General features: G+C 41.2%; 3 protein-coding genes across 7 annotated transcripts in view; 1 reads left to right on the top strand and 2 right to left on the bottom strand.

Moving 5' to 3' along the window:
- The window catches only part of si:ch211-129c21.1 (uncharacterized protein LOC563087 homolog), a 30732-nt gene extending 21790 nt beyond the window's left edge, over positions 1-8942 (bottom strand). Inside the window, exon 1 of the mRNA XM_035757080.2 lies at positions 8636-8942. The gene's annotated coding sequence lies outside the window, so the exon portion shown is untranslated. The remainder of the gene's footprint in view (positions 1-8635) is intronic.
- A 1862-nt stretch (positions 8943-10804) lies between these two features.
- LOC118371577 (uncharacterized) lies at positions 10805-16060 on the bottom strand. Of its 5 annotated transcripts, none has more exons than XM_052480489.1 (6): positions 15656-16055; positions 15417-15548; positions 14035-14418; positions 13830-13868; positions 12142-12285; positions 10805-11561 (listed from the first exon to the last, which is right to left on the bottom strand). In XM_052480489.1, exons 2-6 carry the CDS (start codon positions 15457-15459, stop codon positions 11278-11280), a joined length of 894 nt encoding a protein of 297 aa, XP_052336449.1. In that variant the 5' UTR covers positions 15460-15548; positions 15656-16055; the 3' UTR covers positions 10805-11277. The 5 variants fall into 5 exon arrangements, 3 of the variants coding, with proteins under 3 accessions (XP_052336449.1, XP_035612978.1, XP_035612977.1); XM_035757085.2 differs by having other exon boundaries at positions 10805-11615; positions 15656-16049; XM_035757084.2 differs by having other exon boundaries at positions 10805-11615; positions 15417-16049.
- A 668-nt stretch (positions 16061-16728) lies between these two features.
- LOC118371576 (fibronectin type III and SPRY domain-containing protein 1) lies at positions 16729-24139 on the top strand. The gene is made up of 12 exons (XM_035757082.2): positions 16729-17092; positions 17994-18089; positions 18271-18402; positions 19496-19597; positions 20065-20087; positions 20536-20657; positions 21169-21378; positions 21659-21757; positions 21917-22070; positions 22160-22494; positions 22802-22890; positions 23025-24139. The coding sequence occupies exons 1-12, from the start codon at positions 17078-17080 to the stop codon at positions 23133-23135; spliced, it is 1488 nt and encodes a 495-aa protein (XP_035612975.1). The 5' UTR covers positions 16729-17077; the 3' UTR covers positions 23136-24139.
- Positions 24140-24213: the final 74 nt, after the last annotated feature.

Raw genomic sequence — 24213 nt, 5'->3', positions numbered from 1 at the left:
TAGAAGACAAAATAATGATAGTAAAAAGCTTTGGTACACCTTAAATTAATTTCTGGGCAAATAGATAAACTCAGCTCCATCACTCAATGAATCAGATGGCTCATTCATCACAAAACCCATCCAAGTATTACTGATCAAATTATGAAAGACAAACATTGCAATTCTGAAATGTTATTTATTTTACCAGGTAAGTTGACTGAGAACACATTCTCATTTAGAGCAACTGTACCATAAAGGGAGTGTGGAAGAGGTGAAAAAAAATGGTTGTCTATCAATAATGACAAACGACCAGGGTCTGATAACCTGGGTGGAAAATTACTGAGGATAACAGCAGATGATATTGCCACTCCCATTTGCCATATCTTCAATCTAAGCTTACTAGAAAGTGTGTTCCCTCAGGCCTGGAGGGATCAAAAGTAATTCTGCTCCGCAAGAATAGTAAATCCCCTTTACTGGCTCAAATAGTCAACCAAAATCAGCCTGTTACCAACCCTTAGTAAAGTTTTTGTTGTTGACCAGATAGCATTTTGCTGAAAACAAATTGATAAAACAGACTTTCAGCATGCTTCTAGGGAAGGACATTCAACAAGCACAGCACTTGGCTGAGAGAAATTTATGATAAAAAGATTGTGGGATATGTTTTGTTAGACTTCAGTGCGGCTTTTGATATTATCGATCATAGTCTGCTGATGGAAAAAAAAATGGTGTTATGGCTTTACACCCCCTGCTATATTGTGGATAAAGAGTTACCGGTCTAACAGAACACAGAGGGTGTGTCCTTTAAAAATGGTAGCCATTCCAACATAATACAGGTAGAAATCAGGAATTCCCCAGAGCAGCTAACAAGGCCCCTTTTTATTTTTTACCTCCTTTATCTACCCAATTTTGAAATATCTAAATCTGTAGTCTCATCGCTGCAACTCTCCAACAGAATCGGGAGGCGAAGGTTGAGAGCCATGCACCCTCCAAAACATGACCTGCTAAGCCACACTGCTTCTTGACACACTGGTTGCTTAACCCCAGAAGCCAGCCTCACTAATGAGTCAGAGGAAACACCATCCAACTGATGAGCGAAATCAGCTTGCAGGCGCCCGGCCCGCCACAGGGTGTCACTAGAGCACAATGAGCCAAGGAAATCTCCCGAGCCAGACCCTCCCCTAACCCGGACGAAGCTGGGCCAATTGTGCGCCACCCCGTGGGGCTCCCGATCACGGCCATCTGTGACACAGCCTGGGATCGAACCCGAGGATGTAGTGGTGCCTCAGCACTGCAATGCCTTACACCGCTGCCTCTTACTTTTTTTTCAATCTTTACTAATGACATGCCACTGGCCATGCGTAAAACCAGTGTGTATGCATGAGGATGACTCAACACGTCAGCTACTACAGCGAATGAAATCACTGCAACCCTTAAAGAGCTGAAGTTAAATTCTGAATGGGTGGCAAGGAATAAGTTAGTCATAAATATTTCAAACTAAGCATTGCATTTGGGACAAATCCTTCACTAAACCTTCACTAAATATTGTAATAAATAAATGTGAAGATTGAGCAAGTTGAGGTGACTAAACTGCTTGGAGTAACCCTGGATTGTAAACTGTTGTTGTGTCTTTGGCTATGCCGGATTAAGTGATATGAAATGCTATTCTATAAAATCCTTTCTCTGTAATTAATATTACCTGATTAAGCTAATCATGTAACTGTAATTAACTAGAAAGTCGGGGCACCACAAAATAATGTTTATAGAGCTGTTATCTTCCGAATAAACTCTTAAAGACCTAGTAATATTTTACATCAATAGCAGTCAATATTAATCGTCACCTTAGTCTCAACCAAGAATTTACAACTTTCAGAAATCTTCACGAACCCTGGCTAACAAGTTGAATCAGCAATACAAACGTTGGTTTCATTATTTATTTACTAAATAATCACACAAAATTACATATACACAGAATGCAAATGATGTCATACAGAAAACATCCCTGGTGGACGGAGCCGACATGAAGGCTGGTTACACAAAGGAAAAGGGGTTGGGTTTGAGTGAAAGAGCGGGAAGCCTGAGGAACAAAGGGAGAAGCTATGCTATCGTAAATACAGTATCTTATGCAATCTAAATTACCACACATTTGGAAAAGGAAAATGCAATAAATATTAACTCTGAGCTGCGCATCGGTAGGTTGGTCGTAGATGCTGGCCGTGTTGCCCAACAGAGATCTTCCTGTCCTCGGAAGAATGTCTCTGGTAGTAAACTGGCTCGTTGTAGTATCGTTGTTGTGTGTTAGACTGGATCCGTCGTCCGTCCTTTCCTAGCCCACGTTTACAGCGGCCGCTGCTAACTCAACGGCTAGGAGGTATCACTTCTATAGTGAGTAAGAGTTCAAAGTTCATACCATTCGCAAACAAAAGCTCACTCTGAGGTGTGCCTAGTTCTGTAGTTGACATGTTCGTCCTTTTAACGTGGGACCATCCTCCTCACGTCCTCGGAAGCGGAGGTTACATTTTCGTTAAGGGCTTTATATAGTGGTAGGAGAGAGGGCATATTTCATAGTTTACAACCAATGTCTCTTCACATGGGCGGGCCCCTGAGTGAGCAGAGCTTTACCCTTATGAAAACCACATTCTCTCATTTGGAAGCTAAAATTCCATTTAACCTTTTCACAAATAGTTTCATATTTAAATTGCACAACAATTCCATGTGTATCTGATAACTATAATGTGTAGACTTTCCAGAATACAGTTTGTCATCCTATCTTTAATAAGAATGTCTCAGATGACAACCGAACTGACATCATATTCATTAAGTACCAACGCATATTTTCAACTGGTTGGATTACCTAAATATGGTTCCTTTCCCCCCACCTTTTGATGCTCCCTGACTCTCTATGTTTAACATTCAGTAGAGTCAAGTGAGGAAAGGTATTTATGGGGGGTCATAAACCTTACCCACAGGTCAACGTCATGACACTGTCATGGTCAAAACATGTTGATGTAACATCTAAAATGTGAAGTCTGTCCATAATAAAGCACTGCTTTTCCTTTAACAACACTATCAACAATGCAGGTCCTACAGGCTCTAGTTTTGCACCTGGACTACTGTTCAGTCGTGGGGTCAGGTGCCACAAAGAGGGACCTCCGAAAACTACAATTGGCTCAGAACAGGGCAGCACGACTGGCCCTTAAATGCACATGGCGAGCTAACAATAATATGCATGTAAATCTCTCATGGCTCAAAGTGGAGGAGAGATTGACTTCATCACTACTTGTTTTTGTGAGAAGTATTGACACGTTCCATGCACTGAGCTGTCTGTTTAAAACTACTAGCAAACAGCTCGGACACCCATGCATACCCCACAAGACATGCCACCAGAGGTCTCTTCACAGTCCAAGTCCAGAACAGACAATGGGAGGCACACATACATCACCATGACTATATGGAATTCTATTCCACATCAGAAATACACCTTATGGAACAGTAGGGACTGAAGAGACACACACACACACACACACACACATGGCTTTTGTGTTGTAGAGATGTGGTAGTAGAGTAGTGTCCCGAGGGAACACAATGTGTGGTGAAAAGTGTTATGAAATGTAAGGTCATGTATTATTTTAAATTGTATATCACTGGCTTAACCCCAGGAAGAGTATCTGCTTCCTTGGCAGCAGCTAATGGGATACTTAAAACTTGTTATGGCTGGGGGCAGTATTGAGTAGCTTGGATGAATAAGGTGCCCATAGATGCCCAGAGTAAACTGCCTGCTACTCAGTCCCAGAAGCTAAGATATGCATATTATTAGTATATTATTAGTATATTTAGATAGAAAACACTGTTTGAATTATGTTTGAGTATAACAGAACTCATATGGTAGGCAAAAACCTGAGAAAAAAATCCAACCAGGAAGTGGGAAATCTGAGGTTTGTAGGTTTTCAACTCATCACCATTGAAAATACAGTGGGATATTGGTCATATTGCACTTCCTAAGGCTTCAACTAGATGTCAACAGTCTTTAGAACCTTGTTTGATGCTTCTACTGTGAAGTGGGGGCGAATGAGAGGGGAATGAGTCAGAGGTCTGGCAGAGAGCCACGAGCTCAGTCTCACACGCTCACGTGATAGTTAGCTCTGTTCCATTGCATTTCTATATACAAAGGAATTCTCCGGTTGGAACATTATTGAAGATTTATGTTAACCTCTCTTGGATATGTGGGACGCTATAGCGTGCAGATTGCCAAATACAAATAAATTACTATAAAAAAAATCAAACTTTCATTAAATCACACATGCAAGATCGCAAATTAAAGCTACACTTGTTGTGAATCCAGCCAACATGTCAGATTTCAAAAAGGCTTTTCGGCGAAAGCAAACAATGCTATTATCTGAGGATAGCACCTCTGTAAACAAAGAGAGAAAAGCATATTTCAACTCTGCAGGCGTGACACAAAACGCAGAAATAAAAATATAATTCATGCCTTACCTTTGACGAGCTTCTTTTGTTGGCACTCTAATATGTCCCATAAACATCACAAATGGTCCTTTTTAATTCCGTTAATATATATCCAAAATGTCCATTTATTTGGCACATTTGATCCAGAAAAACACCGGTCCAACTTGCGTAACGTGACTACAAAATATCTCAAAAGTTACCTGTAAACTTTGCCAAAACATTTCAAACTACTTTTGTAATACAAATTTATGTATTTTTTAATGTAAATAAATCGATAAAATTGAAGACGGGATGATCTGTGTTCAATACAGGAGGAAAACAAACTGTAGCTAGCTTTCTGGTCACGCGCCTCTAACATTACACTACAAGTGACCCTCGTTCTGAACAGGGCTACTTCTTTATTACACAAAGGAATAACCTCAACCAATTTCTAAATACTTTATATCCAGTGGAAGCAGTAGGAACTGCAAGAAGGTGCCTTAGAAATCTGGATTCCCAATGAAAACCCGTTGAAAAGAGAGTGACTTTAAAAAAAAATCAGAATGGTTTATCCTCTGGGTTTTGCCTGCTACATAAGTTCTGTTATACTCACAGACATGATTCGAACCGTTTTAGACACTTCAGAGTGATTTCTATCAAAATCTACTAATAATATGCATATCTTATCTTCTGGGGATGAGTAGCAAGCAGCTGAATTTGGGCATGCATTTCATCCAGATGTGAAAATACTGCCCCGTCACCAAGAACTTAAAAACATCCTAAAGATTGATTCTATACTTCGTTTGACATGTTTCTACGACCTGTAATATAACTTTTTGGACTTTTCGACCATACTTTCCGCTGGACTTGCACGTGTGTCATGAGATTGGATTTGTTTACCAAAGTGAATATTTATAATGCTATTTCTGACATCTGTTGACTGCACAACATGGCTGATATCTGTTTGGCTTGTTTTTGTCTCTGAACGCCGTACTCAGATTATAGCATGGTTTGCTTTTTCAGTAAAGCTTTTTTTAAATCTGACACAGAGGTTGCATTAAGGAGAAGTTTACCTAAAGTTCCATGTATAACACTTGTGTTTTCATCAACATTTATGATGAGTATTTCTGTAAATTGATGTGGCTCTCTGCAAAATCACCGGATGTTTTTGGAACTACTGAACACAACGCGCCAATGTATACTGTGATTTTTTTATATAAATATGAACTTTATCAAACAAAACATACATGTATTGTGTAACATAAAGTCTTATGAGTGTCATCTGATGAAGATCAAAGGTTAGTGATTCATTTCTCTATTTCTGCTTTTTGTGACTCCTCTCTTTGGCTGGAAAAATGGCTGTGTTTTTATGTGAATAGGCACTCACCTAACATAATCGTTTGTGGTGCTTTCGCCGTAAAGCCTATTTGAAATCGGACACTGTGGTGGGATTAACAAGAAGTGCATCTTTAAAATGGTGTAAAATTCTTGTATATTTGAGGAATTTTAATTATGAGATTTCTGTTTGAATTTGGCGCCCTGCACTTTCACTGGCTGTTGTCATATCGATCCCGTTAGCGGGATCTCAGCCATAAAAAGTGAACCACATGAAAGGCATGAGCTCTGCTTTGTTTTTTTTTGCGCAGGCTGTACACACTTCAGTCTCTCGTTCACAATTTGGCAAGCACTTGATAATGCCTCAAATTTCCTGGCTGCATTCTTTGTGTGGCTGCCATAATGCCCCCTTAAAAAAATCCATGCCTTTTGTGGCTAGTGGTCGTTGTGCCCTTCGGCTGAATATAATAATTATAATTCCCTTCTCCTGGCTGCATGCCAAAGCACCTCTCACTCATATGGCTCTGTCACATGATCGGGTCTTTCTCACAGGCTGCAAGTAAAGACAGACAACTGGGACACAACTTAGCGCGTCCTTATCCAATTCCGAGGCGCATAAAAGCACTAGACCTAGAGTTGACATGTACCAATTGCACTGGGATTTGACATCATGTTACCACAACAGCTGTGTGTCAATACACAGCATGCACATTGGGAACCCAATTCCCCATCACAAAGCATAACATCTTTGAATAAATGTTAAATATAGCCTATTGTTCAGCTTTTTAAAAAGTCAGTCTGTGACATCTTTGGGAGAATAGTCAAAAAGAGGTTCCATCTATGAGTGAAAGCACTCATCTTACAGTTCAGAGCCTTTGTATGATTATCTTTAGGACATCTGGTCAATGTTTCTGACCTGACTGTGATTCACCTGCTCATTCAACCATACACCTGGACTATGTCTATAGTACAGTGCCTTCAGAAAGTATTCATACCCCTGGACTTATTCCACATTTTGTTGGGTTACAACCTAAATTCAAAATGGATTAAATATATATTCCCCCACCCATCTGCACACACACAATACCCCATAATGACAAAGTGAAAATCTGTTTTTAGAAATGTTTGCTAATTTATTGAAAATGAAATACAGAAACATCTCATTTACATAAGTATTCACACCCCTGAGTCAATACCTTAGAATCACCTTTGTCAGTGATTACAGCTGAGTCTTTCTGGGTCTCCAAGAGCTTTGCACACCTGGATTGTACAATATTTGCACATTATTTTTAATTTCTTCAAGCTCTGCCAAGTTGGTTATCGCTTGACAGCCATTTAAGCCTTGCCATAGATTTCCAAGCCAATTTAAGTCAAAACTGTAACTCGGCAACTCAGTGACATTCAATGTCATCTTGGTAAGAAACTCCAGTGTATATTTGGCCTTGTGGTTTAGGTGACTAACCTGCTGAAAGGTGAATTTTTCTCCCAGTGTCTGTTGGAAAGCAGACAACCAGGTTTTCCTTTAGGATTTTGCCACTTAGCTCCATTCGGTTTCTTTTTATAAATAAATAAAAACCTCCTAGTCCTTGCCAATGACAAGCATACCCATAACATGATGCAGCCACCACACTTTACAATATTAAGTGGTAATTAAAGATGTTTGCCCCAAACATGAACTTTGTCTTGAAACATTAATTTAATTTCATTGCAGTTTTACTTTAGTACCTTATTGCAAACAAGATGAATGTTTTTTAATACTTTTATTCTGTACAGGCTTCCTTCTTTTCACTCCGTAATTTATGTTAGTATTGTGGAGTAATTGCAATGTTGTTGATACATCCTCAGTATTCCCCTATCACAGCCATTAAACTGTATAACTGTTTTAAAGTCACTATTGGCCTAATGGTGAAATCCCTGAGCAGTTTCTTTCCTCTCTGGCAACTGAGTTAGGAAGGACACCTGTATCTTTGTAATGACTGGGTGTACTGATACGCCATTCAACGTGTAGTTAGTAACTTCACCATGCTCAAAGAGATACTCAATGTCTGCTTATGTTTTTTTGCTTTTATTTTTTTAACCCCAAATAAAATAAAAATAGGTGCCTATCTTTTCGAGGCATTCGAAAACATCTCTGGTCTTTGTGTTTGTATCGGTGTTTCAAATCCACTGCTTGACTGAGGGACCATACAGATAATTCTATGTGTGGGATACAGACATGAGGTAGTCATTCAACAATCATGTTAAACACGGTTTTGCACAGTGTGACTCCATGCAACTTATGTTACTTGTTAAGCACATGTATGCTCCTGAAATTCTTTAGGCTTGCCATACCAAAGGGTTTCAGCTTAACATTTTTTTAAACATCATTTCACTGACATTATAGACATTTTTTGTAAGCCAGTAACACAAAATCTCAATTTAATCCATTTTAAACTCAACACAACAAAATGTGTAAAAAGTCAAGGGGGTGTGAATACTTTCTGGGGGTGTGAATACTTTCTGGGGGAACTCTGGGTGTGTTAATACGAGTCATGAGACCTGTAACATAGAACATTTCTGATTCTGATAAAGAAAGGAAATGAATTACTGGTGGGCAAAAGGTGAGTTATCAAAATAACTTGGTATAACTATTTACTTTAATAGGGCTAATTTTGAGGATGTATTCATGACTAACACTACACCGTAAAACTAATCAAAGGTGTTCACTACAAAGAGTGCATGCCGAATATAGTCTTGTCCCACCACCCCCTACCTGCTACCAAGGTGGCTGGCTAGTTAGTTTACCAGCGGGCTTCACTTGTTTATGACTGACCTCACCCATGAAGAACAACTCAACAGTGAATGCTCCTTGCGCAAATTGAAATACCAATACACGACTTACCTGGCTGTAGTGGTATTTCTTTTTAGTCTACACCGTTAGAAATGTATCCAAAGTATATTTGATTAGATCCCATATGATTTTACGGCTCTACCTGTTACGTGTACTGGCTAGTGAGCGCGATAATCCATGCAAACTGGCTCCACCAAGTACCTGGCTGCTGCGACTGGCTGAGTAACACGTGACAATAGAGATCCTATTAAATTACTAGAGTTAATTAAACCCTCAAAAATTCCAGAATGGATTGTGATTTGAGGTAATACGGCCATGACGGGTAGACTTTTCGTTGCAGCGATTATAATTTATATTGACCACGCAAGTGGCCGCTTTAACAATGAAAATAAATGTATTCAAAAATGGAAGGCAGTCGGGAGGAGGTAAGATCAGGTGTTACCATTCTAGCCAAAGAGAGGGCAGATATGCATGTGAACAACAGGCACATTTCCGATATAAAGTGTTTTATCTCAAAATTGCCGGGATGTCAAGTGTCCTACTTGTATCAGTACACTCTTAACACGTATCTATCTGTTTTGTTTACCAATGTCGACACTCTCTCATTGACCTCAATACAAAAACTCATCGGTTGGTGAGCAGAAAAAAAGCCACCTGCTGGAGAAGACAGATTTTGGGCCTAGTTACCCCTCTTGCTTCGACTCTTCCTCTCTGCCCTACCCCTAACCCTTTTCTTGACCTTAACCTAAGTATTGTAACCTCCCACGTTAATTATTCTAACCTGCTAGGAAAAAGTCACTGTAGTTATATTCCCTCTAGTCAGAGCCTCCAGAATGGTGTGAAAATGGCAGCTATATTGTTCAGGGAGACAACCAAACCAGTCTAATTTGAAATAGTGTGAACCTAAAATATTGTCATATGGGTTGTATACTTATTTTCTATATAAATAGCCTCTATTATATATGTAAACAGATAATGAATGTCTACATTTGTGTTTTCTTGGAAAGCTGTAAGTGTTATTGTATGATACAATATCAAAACCTGTTGCATTTACAACTTGTGTAGCTAAATCCTATCATTAACTGATTTCAGCCAGTCTGAATGGATTGACTGAATTGTTTGACTCGAATGTTGACATATTGGCAGTTAATAAGAGAAATGTATTTATAGCCAACCAGTTTCAGAGGAATTATTCTATCTACCAAACATACACTGCAGATACTTTCTTCAAATTCATTATTTTACACTATCTTATCACAGCACTGGCAAACCATGGTTGACCAACTCCCTGACCAAAATGGCTGACCTTTATTCCATCATAAATATTTTATCCCATCATTAAAAATGTCATGAACATTCTAGTATTCTAATTTCTAATTCAATGTGCTTTTCTATTTTTGAATGTTGAACATTGATTGACAGATACATTTTATTTGTTCTGTAGAGAAGGCCCATGGAGTTGATTGAAGAATCCTTTAATTCATGGCCACTTGCTCAGCTGGGCCAGGGGCGCTTTAATTAGTTTAGGTGCAAATGGCAGACAGATCTCAACTTCATAAAAGGAGGAAATCGCCATCACCCGATCTCGTTGCTTTCTCTTCCTTAGCTCCGTCTAATCCAGACGGTCTCTGCGTCCATGAATCCACCACAGACTACCCAGTAAATATACAATTTTATGGTTAAATTTAATTCCTGCCTCAGTCTCATCCTTTCCTGTCACCTGACCTGTGACCACCTGTTCACCTTCACTGTCAGTCATCCTACCTGTCCAGCTACCCACTCAGGTTCCACTAATCTTTAATGTTCATTTGACTGAAAATGTTGGCACTGTTATTTAAGCAATAAGGTCTGAGTGGGTGTGATATTTGGCCAATATACCACGGCTAAGGGCTGTTCTTATACACAACGCAACGTGGAGTGCCTGGACACAGCTATTAGTCATGGTATATTGGCCAATAACACAAACCCCCGAGGTGCCTATTGCTATTATAAACTGGTTACCAACATAATTAGAGCATAAAAATACATTTTTGTCATACCCATGGTATACGGTCTGCTATACTACGACTTTCAGCCAATTAGTATTCAGGGCTCGAACCACCCAGTTTATAATTGGGATTATAACATTTGAACTGGTTGTCTGGTAGACTATCATTTTAAAGACATTGTCTAAAATTAACTTGATGTATGTATCTGAGTTTGTGTAAATTTATAGCACAATTGCCAGTCACATACTTTATTGGTTCACAATTTTTGTGCTACCATTACAAGAAAAGATTGAAATATGGAATTTTATGAATGCACTATAAACAGCGATAGATGTGTTTCAAGCCCAATATGTGTTGCTCAAAGTCTTTTTTACAAAGGCTACCTATACAAATTACCTTCCAGAAAATAGCACTTATTTTCCTTATTACTAAATGATGCTTTACTGAACTGGGGTAACTTTTTAAATGACCCTGAGAATAATATTTAGACAACTATAATGTATCCTAATTTAGTAGGCTACCATAGCATGCCATCTGCTGGAAAATTAATTAACAGCAACCAAAAACAATACTGAAGTGATGGCTCTGTAAGATAGGACAGAGTTGCACTACACTTACAGGATTAAATTACTTGCTGAGATAGTTTGATTTGTTGGAAGATTCAGGATAGGAAATATGAATCATAAAAAGTCAAGGTTTTAAGTTTTATTTGCTGTCATGGGCCCTGGGTGGAGTTGGGGTCCTGAGGTCATGTGCCCTGGCAGGAGTTGGAAGATGTTTGCCATCATGGGCTCTAGGTGGATTCGGGGTCTCGGTGAGGGGTTTGTTGTCATTTGCCCTGTGTGGAATTGGGATCCTGATGTGTTTGTTGTCATGGATTCTGGCTGGAGTTGGGATCCTGATGTGTTTGTTGTCGTGGGTTCTGGCTGGAGTTGGGGTCCTGATATATTTTAAAGTGGGAGAAATCTTCTGTTTGTCCATCTGTAGTCCTGGACGCGGAGAGGGTTGTTTTATTGCAGGCATATTGGTATAGATAGGATTCTCTAGAAACACACAAGGAAAAACTAAACAATTTACTCCACAGTAATTGTCACAGAAACAATTACATCAGCCTGAACTCCCAAGAAGGTCGTACACTGGGCAGAAAGGACAAGGCACAAATGAGAAGCTGCAAAGAAAGAGGCTGTAACCACATGGAATCTGATGTACACCGCCACATGTCATTTTCTGAGCTGTTAACCACATCACCTGCTCTCTCATTCAGCACACTTAGGGCCGTGAGACAGGCAGTCCTGTCTTTCAGCATACGAGCTGCTCTATAAATGAGTGCACAGGGCTTGCTGTTTTTTTTCTCTGCTTTCTCACTCTCTCAGCGCTATGCTATTTATCTTTATTACAGAGCTTTCTTTCATTTTATTTTGTCTGTTTCATATGTTTTGATCATCCTCTACCTCTACAAACTGCTATTCTCTGCCATAGAATGTCACAAGATCTGGTTTAAGATTAATACAGTTAAAAGTGTGTATACTACTTGCTAAATACATTTTTATAGCACAAACATCTTTGTACCTCTTTGTATTTTGCTTCTCCTTCGTTGTAGTAGGATCCAGATGACCACTAGCAGTGAAACCAGTATGGCACTTGCTGCTCCCACTGCTACCCACAGCTTCCAGCCTAGAAGCAAACCCTCATTGGAGTGGGTAGACCGAGTTACTGGTTGGAGGGAGATCAAGGGGAAATTGTCATTGATTTCTTCAAAGAGACACTTTTATTTATTTTGGAAACAGTTATAAAAAGTATGGAAATCAAGTCATTTTGAAAAATATTGATACAACCACGCATGCATGCAGGCACACACGTACTGTACACGCGGACAAACACATATGCACTACCAGTCAAAAGTTTGGATATTTTTACTATTTTCTAAATTATAAAATAATAGTAAAGACATCAAAACTATGAAATTACACACATGGAATCATGTAGTAACCAAACAAGTGTTCCAATTAGCCACCCTTTGACTTGATGACAGCTTTGCACACTCTTGGCATTCTCTCAACCAGCTTCATGAGATAGTCATGTGGAACGCTTTACAATTAACAGGTGTGCCTTGTTAAAAGTTCATGGAATTTCTTTCCTTCTTAATGCGTTTGAGCCAATCAGTTGTGTTGTGCAAGGTAGGGGTGGTATATAGATGATAGCCTTATTTGGTAAAAGACCAAGTCCATATTATGACAAGAACAGCTCAAATAAGCAAAGGAAAACGACTGCCCATCATTACTTTATTTACATTTACATTTAAGTCATTTAGCAGACGCTCTTATCCAGAGCGACTTATGACATGAAGGTCAGTCAATACGGAACATTTCAAGAACTTTGAAAGTTTCTTCAAGTGCAGTCGCAAAAATCACCAAGCGCTATGATGAAACTGGCTCTCATGAGGACCACCACAGGAAAGGAAGACCCAGAGTTACCTCTGCTGCAAAGGATACATTCGTTAGAGTTAACTGCACCTCAGAAATTGCAGCCCAAATAAATGCTTCACAGAGTTCAAGTAACAGGCACATCTCAACATCAACTTTTCAGAGGAGACTGCGTGAATCAGGCCTTCATGGTTGAATTGCTGCAAAGAAACCACTATTAAAGGACAACAATAATAAGAAGAGACTTGCTAGGGCCAAGAAACACTAGCAACAGGCATTAGACCAGAGGAAATCTGTCTATTGATGTGATGAGTCAAAATTTGAGATTTTTGGTTCCAACCTCTGTGTCTTTGTGAGACGCAGAGTAGGTGAATGGATGATATCCACATGTGGTTTCCACCGTGAAGCATGGAGGAGGAGATGAGATAGTGCTTTGCTGATGACACTGTCAGTCATTTATTTAGAATTCAAGGCACACTTAACCAGCATGGCTACCACAGCATTCTGCAGCGATATGCCATCCCATCTGGTTTGCGCTTAGTGGGACTATCATTTGTTTTTCAACAGGACAATGACCCAACAAACCTCCAGGCTGTGTAAGGGCTATTTGACCAAGACAGAGAGTGATGAAGTGCTGCATCAGATGACCTGGCCTCCACAATCACCCGACCTCAACCCAATTGAGATGGTTTGGGATGAGTTGGGCGGCAGAGTGAAGGAAAAGCTATTATTCTACACTTAACTCTAATTGCTCCTGTAATTTGCTCTGAATAAGAGCATCTGCTAAATGTCTAAAATGTAGAGAATGTCTATGGTTGAAGTTTGAGGATTTACCTGTCATCAATGGAGGGGTACTTTCTGTCGTCTTGCCAGCTGCATTATAAAGAACACAACGAGTTAAAAATATATACTGTATATTAGCAGGGCTGCCAATGATGCTACTGTTGTATGATAAATATTACCATTATAACCACAGTGCATAAATGTATATGCTGAAGGGAGGAGGATGTATCAGATGAAAATGTTATTTTGTACTTACTAATAATAACTTGAGTTTCATTGCTGTTACTGTTTCTAAGGTAAGGGATATCTGCCAAAACCTGGCAGAAGTACCACCCACTGTCATTGTACCGGACATCTCTCACAGTCAGTCTGGACCAAGCGCTCCCAGACTCCTGAAGGACATGACCTCCATCGTACTGATCCACAGTCTTGTTGACTGATATCTTATGGGAGGAAAGTTGACTGGAACTAGAATCACTGCATGATTGGTTTATGTTGAAATACCACCTCACCCAGGCACTAGTCTGGGGCTCAAAACTGCAGATGAGGATCAGAGAGGAACCAAGAGGAGCTTCCACTGTCCTTTGGGGTGGTTCCGTGATCACAGCGCTGAGAGCAGATGTCACTGTTGCCATGAGTGCTAAGGGGGAGGGTAATATAAAACACAAGCGATTTGTTTGTTTTTTAGAAACAAAGAGAAGTTCAATGAATTCAGACTAGGGGAAAGCAGAGTAAGACAATGGAGAACCATAATTGCATCATGTTGCACATGCAATAACTGAACATACACAGTGTACAAAACACAAGGAACACCTTCCTTATATTGAGTTGCACCCCCTTTTGCCCTCAGAACAGCCTCAATTCGTCGAGGCATGGCTTCTACAAGGTATCGAAAGCATTCCGCAGGGATGCTGGCCCATGTTGACTCCAGTGCTTCCTACAGTTGTGTCAAGTGGGCTGGATGTCCTTTGGGTGGTGGACCATTCTTGATACACTCGGGAAACTGTGAAAAACTCAGCAGCGTTGCAGTTCTTGACACACACAACCCGGTGCGCCTGGCATCTACTACCATACCCCGTTCAAAGGCACTTACATTACATTATGTCTTGCCCATTCACCCTCTGAATGGCACACATGCACAATCTATGTCTTAAGGCTTAAATATCCTTCTTTAACCTGTCTTCTCCCCTTCATCTACACTGATTGAAGTGGATTTAACAAGTGACATCAATAAGAGATCATAGCTTTCACCTGGATTCACCTGGTCAGTGTATGTCATGGAAAGAGCAGGTGTTCCTAATGTTTTGTTCACCCCATGTACAGTACAGTACTTATATTGGGGACCTGTTTATCCAATATTGTCACTCAAATGCGCAAACCATATGTGTCAGTATACAGTTAAGACCTCTTATTTACCCTTCCACGAGACCTACATTGTAATAGTATTGCTTTTATTATGAAGGCATCTTCACAATAGGAGGTCAAACAGACATGTGCATGCAGTTTGTCAGTCAGTATACAACCCAATGAAAATCAAGGGGCTGTGAAAAATGTAATTCCAAAAAGCAAATGCAAATATTTTCATGGTTATATTGTTTAACCATGCATGTGTTGTATAGCAAGATGTAGTAACCCTACCTGTAAGAAACAGCAAGTTGATCACTTTCTTCCAGATATCCATTTCATGGGCTTAAAGGTTGGCTTCTCACGCTGTCTTCCTGCACATCATAGCAACAGTACCTTCCTGAGTGAGATGAGGAAGGACTCTATCTGTGGGTGGAAGGAGGTGCATAACATTTACCATATTCTGAAACCAGACTTAAGGGGTGAGGTGTGGCGGCTGCACAAATAACTACAAAGACTGGTAGACTACATACATAACTTCTGCTGTGCTAAAATTTGTTCTGCAGTCACAGGTGTCCTCCGAGGTTGGTACTTTGTGCACTGTAGTGTAAGGGCATATGCCACCTCTCAATGAGTAAGTCTGTGTGGTCAAATTGTAAATGTGGCTCAGAGAAATTGAAGGGGCTTCGAGAGCTTGTGGGTTTTGGTCCAAATGTGTTAACACACTTTGTCACTACAGTCAACGTTACGAGAATATCCGTGTGACTTCCTGTGGCAAAACAATACAAAGGTCTAAAGTTTATGATGAAAGTTGTTTATATAGCAGCATGACAAATTAAGTAATGCAAGTAGTATAAATAGAGACAACCATAAAGTTAACCCAGAATGGGTAGAATGTGATACTACTTTAACATTGATAGACACATTTTGTCTTTTTCTTTTTGTGGTAGGAAGAAGAAAGGGGTCAACCACATACAGCTCACTGTGCAAAACAGTGGGGGCTGCTGAGGGAAGGACTGCTCATAATAATGGCTGGAATGGAGCAAATGGAATGGCATCAAACACATAGAAACCATGTGTTTGATATAATTCCACTCCAGACTTTACCACGAGCCCGTCCGCCTGAATTAAGGTGCAACCAAACTCCTGTGGCTCAAAAATAGTTTGAATCATCGTTGTTTCCATGTCATTTCAACAACCAAAATGAAATGTTATGAAGTTGAAGCAACAAGGAAAACTGATTGGATTTGCAAAAAGTCATCAAGGGAGTTTCGTCTTTTTTTCACCTAACTTTCACCATAAATCCAATGGCATGGTGAATTATTGTTGTTGTTTTCACGGTGAATTACTATAGCTCCCTTGGGCCAAGCCTTGTAATTTTGTAAATGCCGGATCTCTATGGCAAGACGCACCATTCACCAAAGTTTAATCAAAATCGTGCAAGTGCTGTCTGAGATATCTTTTTGACTAAACGAATCAATGCTTGGTCCGAAATGCTCCATATGGAGGATGTGACGCAATTGAGAAACCTCGGTGGCTTGAGGAAGCCAAATCTACCTCTGTACTGCCGTTCGCCTCAAATTGGTTAACAATGCGGAGGGCCCCATATAGCTCCACATTGACATGATTTAATCATCATTCTTATTTATTTTCTGGTGATGACCTAATTGCTTTTCATTTACAAAGGAAATAATACCTACCTGAATGGAAACAGATTATACCAACGATTACGTAATATGTTTCATATTAAAACCACACTACCCAGATTTCCCTTCTACTGCGTCTGCGCAAAACACAAGACGGCCCTAAACGTTGATCAGGAGATGCAATGCACTCCAGCAGCATCAGTACCAGACCAGTAGTCAGTGTGCTCCAAATACATCGAAAAGAGTAGACGCGAAAGAACAGTATTTATAATTCCTGATACACCGGCACTGGTTCATTGGAATAGCAAGATGGGAGATCAGAAGGTAGGACAACCGACCGAACAGGTGTTTTGTGTTTGCGGCGTTCGCAGGGCGTACAAAGAAAGGAGGAGTAGCGCGGAGGACCGGAACTTTGTTGATGTCTTACATCATTGTAAGACCTTGAATGGTTACGTCTTGTACTTGATTTAAAAGACAAGGCGTATTTTATGGAGGCACGTCGACAGCAAGGTTTGCAGTCCCTCAACCAATTACTACTCTGAGCATTAGTTTTCGAGAAAACTACGCCTTGCCGTGACAGGTCCCAGAATAGTGTTTATTGATTAAACTTGTTTTTATTTTGTATCGCTCTACAGAGACCTAGGTTGCGATAATAAACAGGTGGGTGCAGAGAGTGTCCCATTATCCCTATGATTTGGGCCTGGCGCATAGCCTATCGCATCAAAGAGCATATCAAATGCTTCTTGGAGTGTATGAACTGAACTGACGGGTTGGGACTGGACTGTTGACATAATTTGCCTGGATCTTTTTTAATGCAGTATCATTAATTCAATGTGTGAGTTTGGCTGCTTCAGAGATGGAGTGCCTAGTGTAGGCTTTATGAGGAGTTAAACCCAACAACTGGAGACGCATTATCACATTATGGATGCGCATACTTCCGGTCAAGTAGCAAGATGCCCGCCCTGGTCACAGTTTACATAGAAGTGGAAATTTACTCCCAAGAAATGCAGATGACCAAGTACTGACCATTTGATTCACCCTTACTCATTTGAATGTAGGCTATTGTAAGGAGGGGTGATCTGTGTAATCTTGAAGCAAGGTATTTCATGAAATATTCTACTGTTTTCTATTCTATAATTGAGAACTTGTTCCAGTGTCCTATTGCGATACAGATTATTCTTAGGCAGATACTTGGCTACTTTTAACTTTGTGTTACATTCTGCAGGAATCACTGCGTAAGATCACCACTACCCTGGCCATGAAGAATGATGAGATCACAAACTTCATCTGCTGTCTGAAACAGAGCCTGGAGAACCTGGAGGTACTGTACACACCATCTGGGCAGGTCTAACATTAGGTTATAGTCTGACGAAAGATTGCAGCATGTGTGCGACACAATGGTTTTATGAACTTGGCATAGTGTACATGCCGTACTAGTCTGTCTGACTGGATGGTCACAGAGTCTATCAGTGAACTGATTCCTTCCCTATTGGCCCCTGCAGGGGAACTCCAGCCGTGTCCAGGAGGACCTGGAGACAGAGTTCAGCTCCCTCCACTCAGTACTGGATGAGCTGAAAGACAGTATGGTCACCAGGATCAAACAGGAGAGGGCCAGCCACACCTATGAGCTACAGGTCAGTTCATCTTTATTGGGCTTTTACTGGATAAGGATTTTACAGGCTTTTGCTTTGCATTTCTTGATCTTTTAAGATTTTAGTCATTAACGTTCAGCATTGAAACATTTTTATGACTTCCCAGGCTATCTGATCATAGGATCGACTTATGATCAGTTTAGCATGACTCATTCTCAGGTTTAGAATCGGGATAACTTGTTTGTGAGTAAAGCCATGTGCATAGTGATTCAGTGTTGCTTAGAAATGTTGCTACAGTATGAAAGACTGTGTGTGTTGGGGTCTGCAACATTAGTATTCCTAGAGGATTATTGTGTCTGTGTACTGTATAATCCTGTTTACCTCTCAGCATCTGAGTGTCAGTTAGCCAGTCAGTCAGACAAAGCAACGGCATGGGCAGCTATACATAACTACATTGCATTGTGATAACATAACTACACGGCATCCTGCTTGATTATGTGAGTGGGAAGTGTAGAAACCAAAGTGATATACTGAACAGCCAATTACAGTAGGTTCATTGAAAGAAAAAAAAGTGGCTCATGACAATTCAACTCAAATAAGTCTTCCTGTGATGAAAAGAAACCTCAATGACACAGTAAAGAAGACGCTTGTTACATTAGGAAACATTGTCTGAACTGTGATTAAATATATTCTTCTTTCTCTCTGGTTCTCCCTAAATTCCATTCAATTCAAGGGCCTTTATTGGCATGGGAAACATGTTTACATTGACAAAGCAAGTGAGATGTATAAACAAAAGTGAAATAAACAATAAAAAGTGAACATTAAATATTACACACACACAAGTTCTCTCTCTCTCTCTCTCTGGTTCTCTCTCTCTCTCTCTCTCTGGTTCTCTCTCTCTCTCTGGTTTCTCTCTCTCTCTCTCTCTGGTTCTCTCTCTCTCTCTCTCTGGTTCTCTCTCTCTCTCTCTCTCTGGTTCTCTCTCTCTCTATCTCTCTCTGGTTCTCTCTCTATCTCTCTGGTTCTCTCTCTCTCTGGTTCTCTCTCTCTCTCTCTCTCTCTCTCTCTCTCTCTCTCTCTCTCTCTCTCTCTCTCTCTCTCTCTCTCTGGTTCACTCTCTCTGGTTCTCTTTCAGAGTCAGCTGAGTGCGTGCTCCAAAGCCCTGGAGAGCTCTGAAGAGCTTTTGGAGGTAGCCAATCAGACTCTCTGCTCCTCGGAAGCAGACGACTTCACTCAGGTAACGGCTGGATGAAAAGCTTCCACAACCTAGCCTATTTCATTTCCATATCTTATGCAATGATGCCATTGGCATTTTGCTTGAGGATATCCATAATGGTTTTATTGGCATAAGTGTTGATTTACATTTGACATTTTAGTCATTTAGCAGACGCTCTTATCCAGAATGAATTATAGTAGTGAGTGCATACATTTTTGTACTTTTACAGACTGGTCCCCTGTAGGAAACATTGCAAGCGCCAGGCTTTACCAACTGAGCTACACAGTTACTATCTGTTTCTTATCTTTATGTACCTTTATTGTAAAGCAGTACAGTATGTTGATCTGATGTTGTTCGTTGTGATTTATGTTTACTGTGTCATACAAATGTAATGTTTTCAATTGTAAGGATGTGGCTGAAACTGAGTTCTCTCTCGGTCCATATCTCCCCTCCTTTCCCTTCTGCTTTCCCTGTCTGCTTCTCTCCAGGCGGCCAAAGACATTAAGGATAGGTATTGTTCATTGCTCTCCATTTCTCAGAGTATCTTCTGAACTCACTAACCATCTGCTCACCCACACACATTACAACAAAATATAGATGACATACAATCACGCTGTAGCACACCCTTTTAATCCCCACTCTGTAGTCTTCTTTCTCACCTCACCTGCCCTCTCTGTCCCAAACATGTGTCAGTCCCCCATGGCACATGCTCCAATCTATCCCCTCTCTGGCTGTGTCCGTTTAGTTTTGGATGTTTCGTGTGTGTCTGTTCATGATTCACAAATATGTTTTTGTGTGGTACTTTAGAAAAATAGTTGGTATGTTATTATAGCTCTATGTAAAGTGATTACTAGTTACAGTAGTATTCTAGTACAGCACTCACGTGTCCTGTCAGTCCTTCAGTGGGTTGAATAATGAGACATGTCTCACTCTGTGTGTCTTTGTTTGGGGGAGAGCAGTGTGACAATGGCCCCTGCCTTCCGTTTGTCACTGAAAGCCAAAGCCAGTGACAGCATGAGTCACATGATGGTGGACTTCACCCAAGAGCGGGAGATGCTGCAGGCAATCAAGTTCCTACCAGGTCAGTGTGGGACCCATTATGTCTGTCTATTGGTTTCTCTTTAATAACAGCAATGGACAATGCTCTTACAACCAAAGAAATAAGAATGAATAGAATGGGCACCGTCTCCATTCAAGTCAATAATGGTATAATGGTATAATGGGTGGACTGGTGGCCATTATGAGTTTACCCATTGGAGCAAAGCAGGAAGTGTAACCAGCAATCTGTGCTGTGATTTGTTGAATCAATTCAAATGTCATTACAAATTGCATGAGCCACATAAGTTAGCATTATTTGAATGAACATTCTACATTACCATGGAAATCATGTGTACCCATGAGTTTACCAGTCAAATTGCCAATGTTAGAGGTTCCAAGCTCGTTCTATTCATCCTTATTTCTGTGCTTGCAACATTCTTTACTGAAGTTATATTTCAATTAACTGTTGTGACCATGTATTTTTGGTACCACCCATGTTGACCAAACCTAGCCCTCTCAGTATGAAGGACGTAAGTCCCAATTTCTCTCCCCAGTACCTGCCACCCCAGAGATTCTGGTGTCAGAGTGCCAGGTCTGTGACAACACGGTGACAGTACAGTGGGCTCTGCCGGAGCCTGACACCAAGATAGATCACTATGACCTGGAGCATCGCCGCACCAACTACGAGGGGCCACCCCGCGCCCGGGAGGACTACCCCTGGATGGTGGTGGAGGGCATTCGAGAGACAGAGTACACCCTTACAGGTAAGCGTGTCAGGCTACGGGTTACAGTTAAAGCTAGGGTTAGGGTTGAGCCGGGGATGGTGACATGAAACTAGGGTTAGGGTTGAGCCAGGGATGTGGACATGAAACTAGGGTTAGGGTTGAGCCAGGGATGTGGACATGAAACTAGGGTTAGGGTTATGGCTATGGCTTGGGTTAACTAGTAAGAGGAGGGCCTGTCTTTAGATGCAGTAGCCTAGGAGTAATAAGTTTACTTAAATTGACCAACTGTGATTATCAAGTACCCGTTATGTGATTTCAGGGCTTCGCTTTGACACACGTTACATGACGTTCCGTGTGAAGGCGTGTAACAAGGCTGTGGCAGGCGAGTTCTCTGAGCTTGTAACACTGGAGACACATGGTGGGTGAACTGGACACTGTCCTCCACTCAGGAGGGAGAATGCATGTACACGGTATCTTTTTGTCCTAAATATCTTCTGATGTGATAAGAATCAATGAGTCAGTTGACATCAATATCAAGCCTGTCTCTATCTCGGTACCCCTCTACTCCTCCCTGCAGCGTTCCTGTTCAAGCTGGATGCAGGCTCGTCCCATCAGAACCTGAAAGTGGAGGACCTCAGTGTGGAGTGGGACAGCTGTGGGGGGAAGATCATCCAGGACATCCGCAAGGACAAGAACAGAACCAACCAATCTCCCATGCACTCCCCAGCCAGGTCAGAAACACTTTCTGACATATCCTTTGTGCATGAAAGTTGAGGTTCAACTTTGGCGTCCTCTGACTCTCCCTCTTCTCCTCTCCTAGGACGGCCATGAATTCACCGAAGAGAGTGCCGTCTGCTCGGGTCGGCAGAGACCGATTCACGGCTGAGTCCTACACTGTACTGGGAGACACCTTTATCGATGCAGGCCAGCAGTACTGGGAGGTGCGGTTCGATAAGGAGAGCAAGGCGTTCGCTGTGGGCTTGGCCCTGCGGAACCTGGGCCGCTTTGACCAGCTGGGGAAGAGCAACGCCTCTTGGTGCATCCACCTGAACAACTGGCTGCACCAGAGCCTCACAGCCAAGCACAACAACAAGGCCCGCACCCTGGACTGTCCCATCCCGGACCGCATAGGGGTCTACTGCAACTACGAGGAGGGTGAGACAGACCCCCAGATACACCTCAAATATATCTCCTCTCCACCTTACACTGGAGCAGCTTTTCCACATCGTCAGGGGGACCACTTAACTGAGACTGACAAACAGTACATAGTGATTTGTATTTAGCACCAATCTTCATTAAATAGGATTAAATAGGTCTGGATTAAGGATTGGATCAGGAGTGGGTTAGGTAATGTAATCAAATGAACATGTTCACTTGAGCCTGTCTGCACTATGTCTGTTTTCAGTTGCTATGCTGCTGTATCAAATCTTTAGCTGCCTTAGTTACATTTCTCTCCATCCAGGAGCACTGTCCTTCTACAACGCCAGAACCAAGACGCTGATGCACACCTTTAGAACCAAGTTCACTCAGCCTGTCATACCAGCCTTCTCGGTGAGAAACAATGATTTTGTTTACTTTGTGGGTCACTATCTCTAGGCAAGTCACAGCAGAAATAAATTAGGCCACTGTCTTTGAGAAAACACACCTTTTATATGTTAAGTTTGTGTTCTGTGGAACCCCTGCAGGTGTGGAATGGGAGTTTCTCGGTGCAGACGGGTCTGCAGGTGCCCAGTGTGGTGCAGAGTGGCCAGAGGAAGAACAGTGGTACCAGCAGCTCCAACGCCAGCCTCACCTAGACCCATCCAGGCCACAGCCACTGCAGAACTTTTACCCCACTGAGGCTGTGTGGTACTAGGAGCTCAAACTGGCCCAGTGCTGCCCACTGCTCATCCCAACACACCACCATACACACCATGTCTGCCTGCTTGCCTGGGGTGATGGTTCTTCTCTGCCTCATCACACTCCCTGTGCCTTCATCAGTATACTCACTTAGGCAGAACTGAATCAGTCATTTAATTCTAATCCATAATTAAAGGCAAAATGACAAAAGCCTAGTTACCAGTATATTAGGAGCTAGGCACATATGTTTATATTTAAATGCAACAGTCAAAGACCCCAATGCAACGAGAAACAAATAGTCCATATAACTTGTTTGTAGTACAGTAGTCATTAATACATACTGAATGTTCAGAATCCTCTGCCTATAATTTAGCTAGTTGCTCCTCAGTACAGAAACATCTCATTTATCTGTATAACCCAAATAACTTTGTAGCAAAATGACATGCTTATAATCAAGATATAAACACTAGGAATGTATTGAATTCTACATCGCCAGCAGCTGTCTGGGGACCAGTGGAAACAGTTGGAAATACAGTACACCTGATTGTTTTGTAGAAGTGTTTGTATGGGGGAGCATGGGTCTGAATATGCGTGTGTGGGTTTGAAATGTACTGTTATGTGTGTGTCCCTAACTTGTCACCGTTTAATCACCTGCAGTGAGAAGATAAGCCATTTTATGAGCTGGGTGGGGACTCCCTGGATAACGAGATGTTGCTGAAAGTGTTTAGTTCAATGTTAACACCATTCCTTATTCATGTCACCTGATGTCTAAACTCAGTGCTGGTGTGCTATTATTTTAAATACAGTCTTATGTTGATGGTATGCGTCATATGAATATAACCTGCAATGCTTTTTTCTTTATTTCATGGGTGAACAAATTTCACATTGTAAATATGTCCCTTTCATTTTTCCACTACAGTATGCATCTGTCTCACTGAGTTTAATAAAGCAGTAAGACAGCCCTGTGTGTCTCTCATTGTGTACATTTCAGGAGTAAAGACTACTACATTTTGTTCTCACAAGAATATAGACAGG

This window comes from Oncorhynchus keta, chromosome 26, assembly GCF_023373465.1.
Source record: "Oncorhynchus keta strain PuntledgeMale-10-30-2019 chromosome 26, Oket_V2, whole genome shotgun sequence".
Lineage (NCBI taxonomy): Eukaryota > Metazoa > Chordata > Actinopteri > Salmoniformes > Salmonidae > Oncorhynchus > Oncorhynchus keta.
This window is presented reverse-complemented; position numbering and strand designations above follow the sequence as displayed.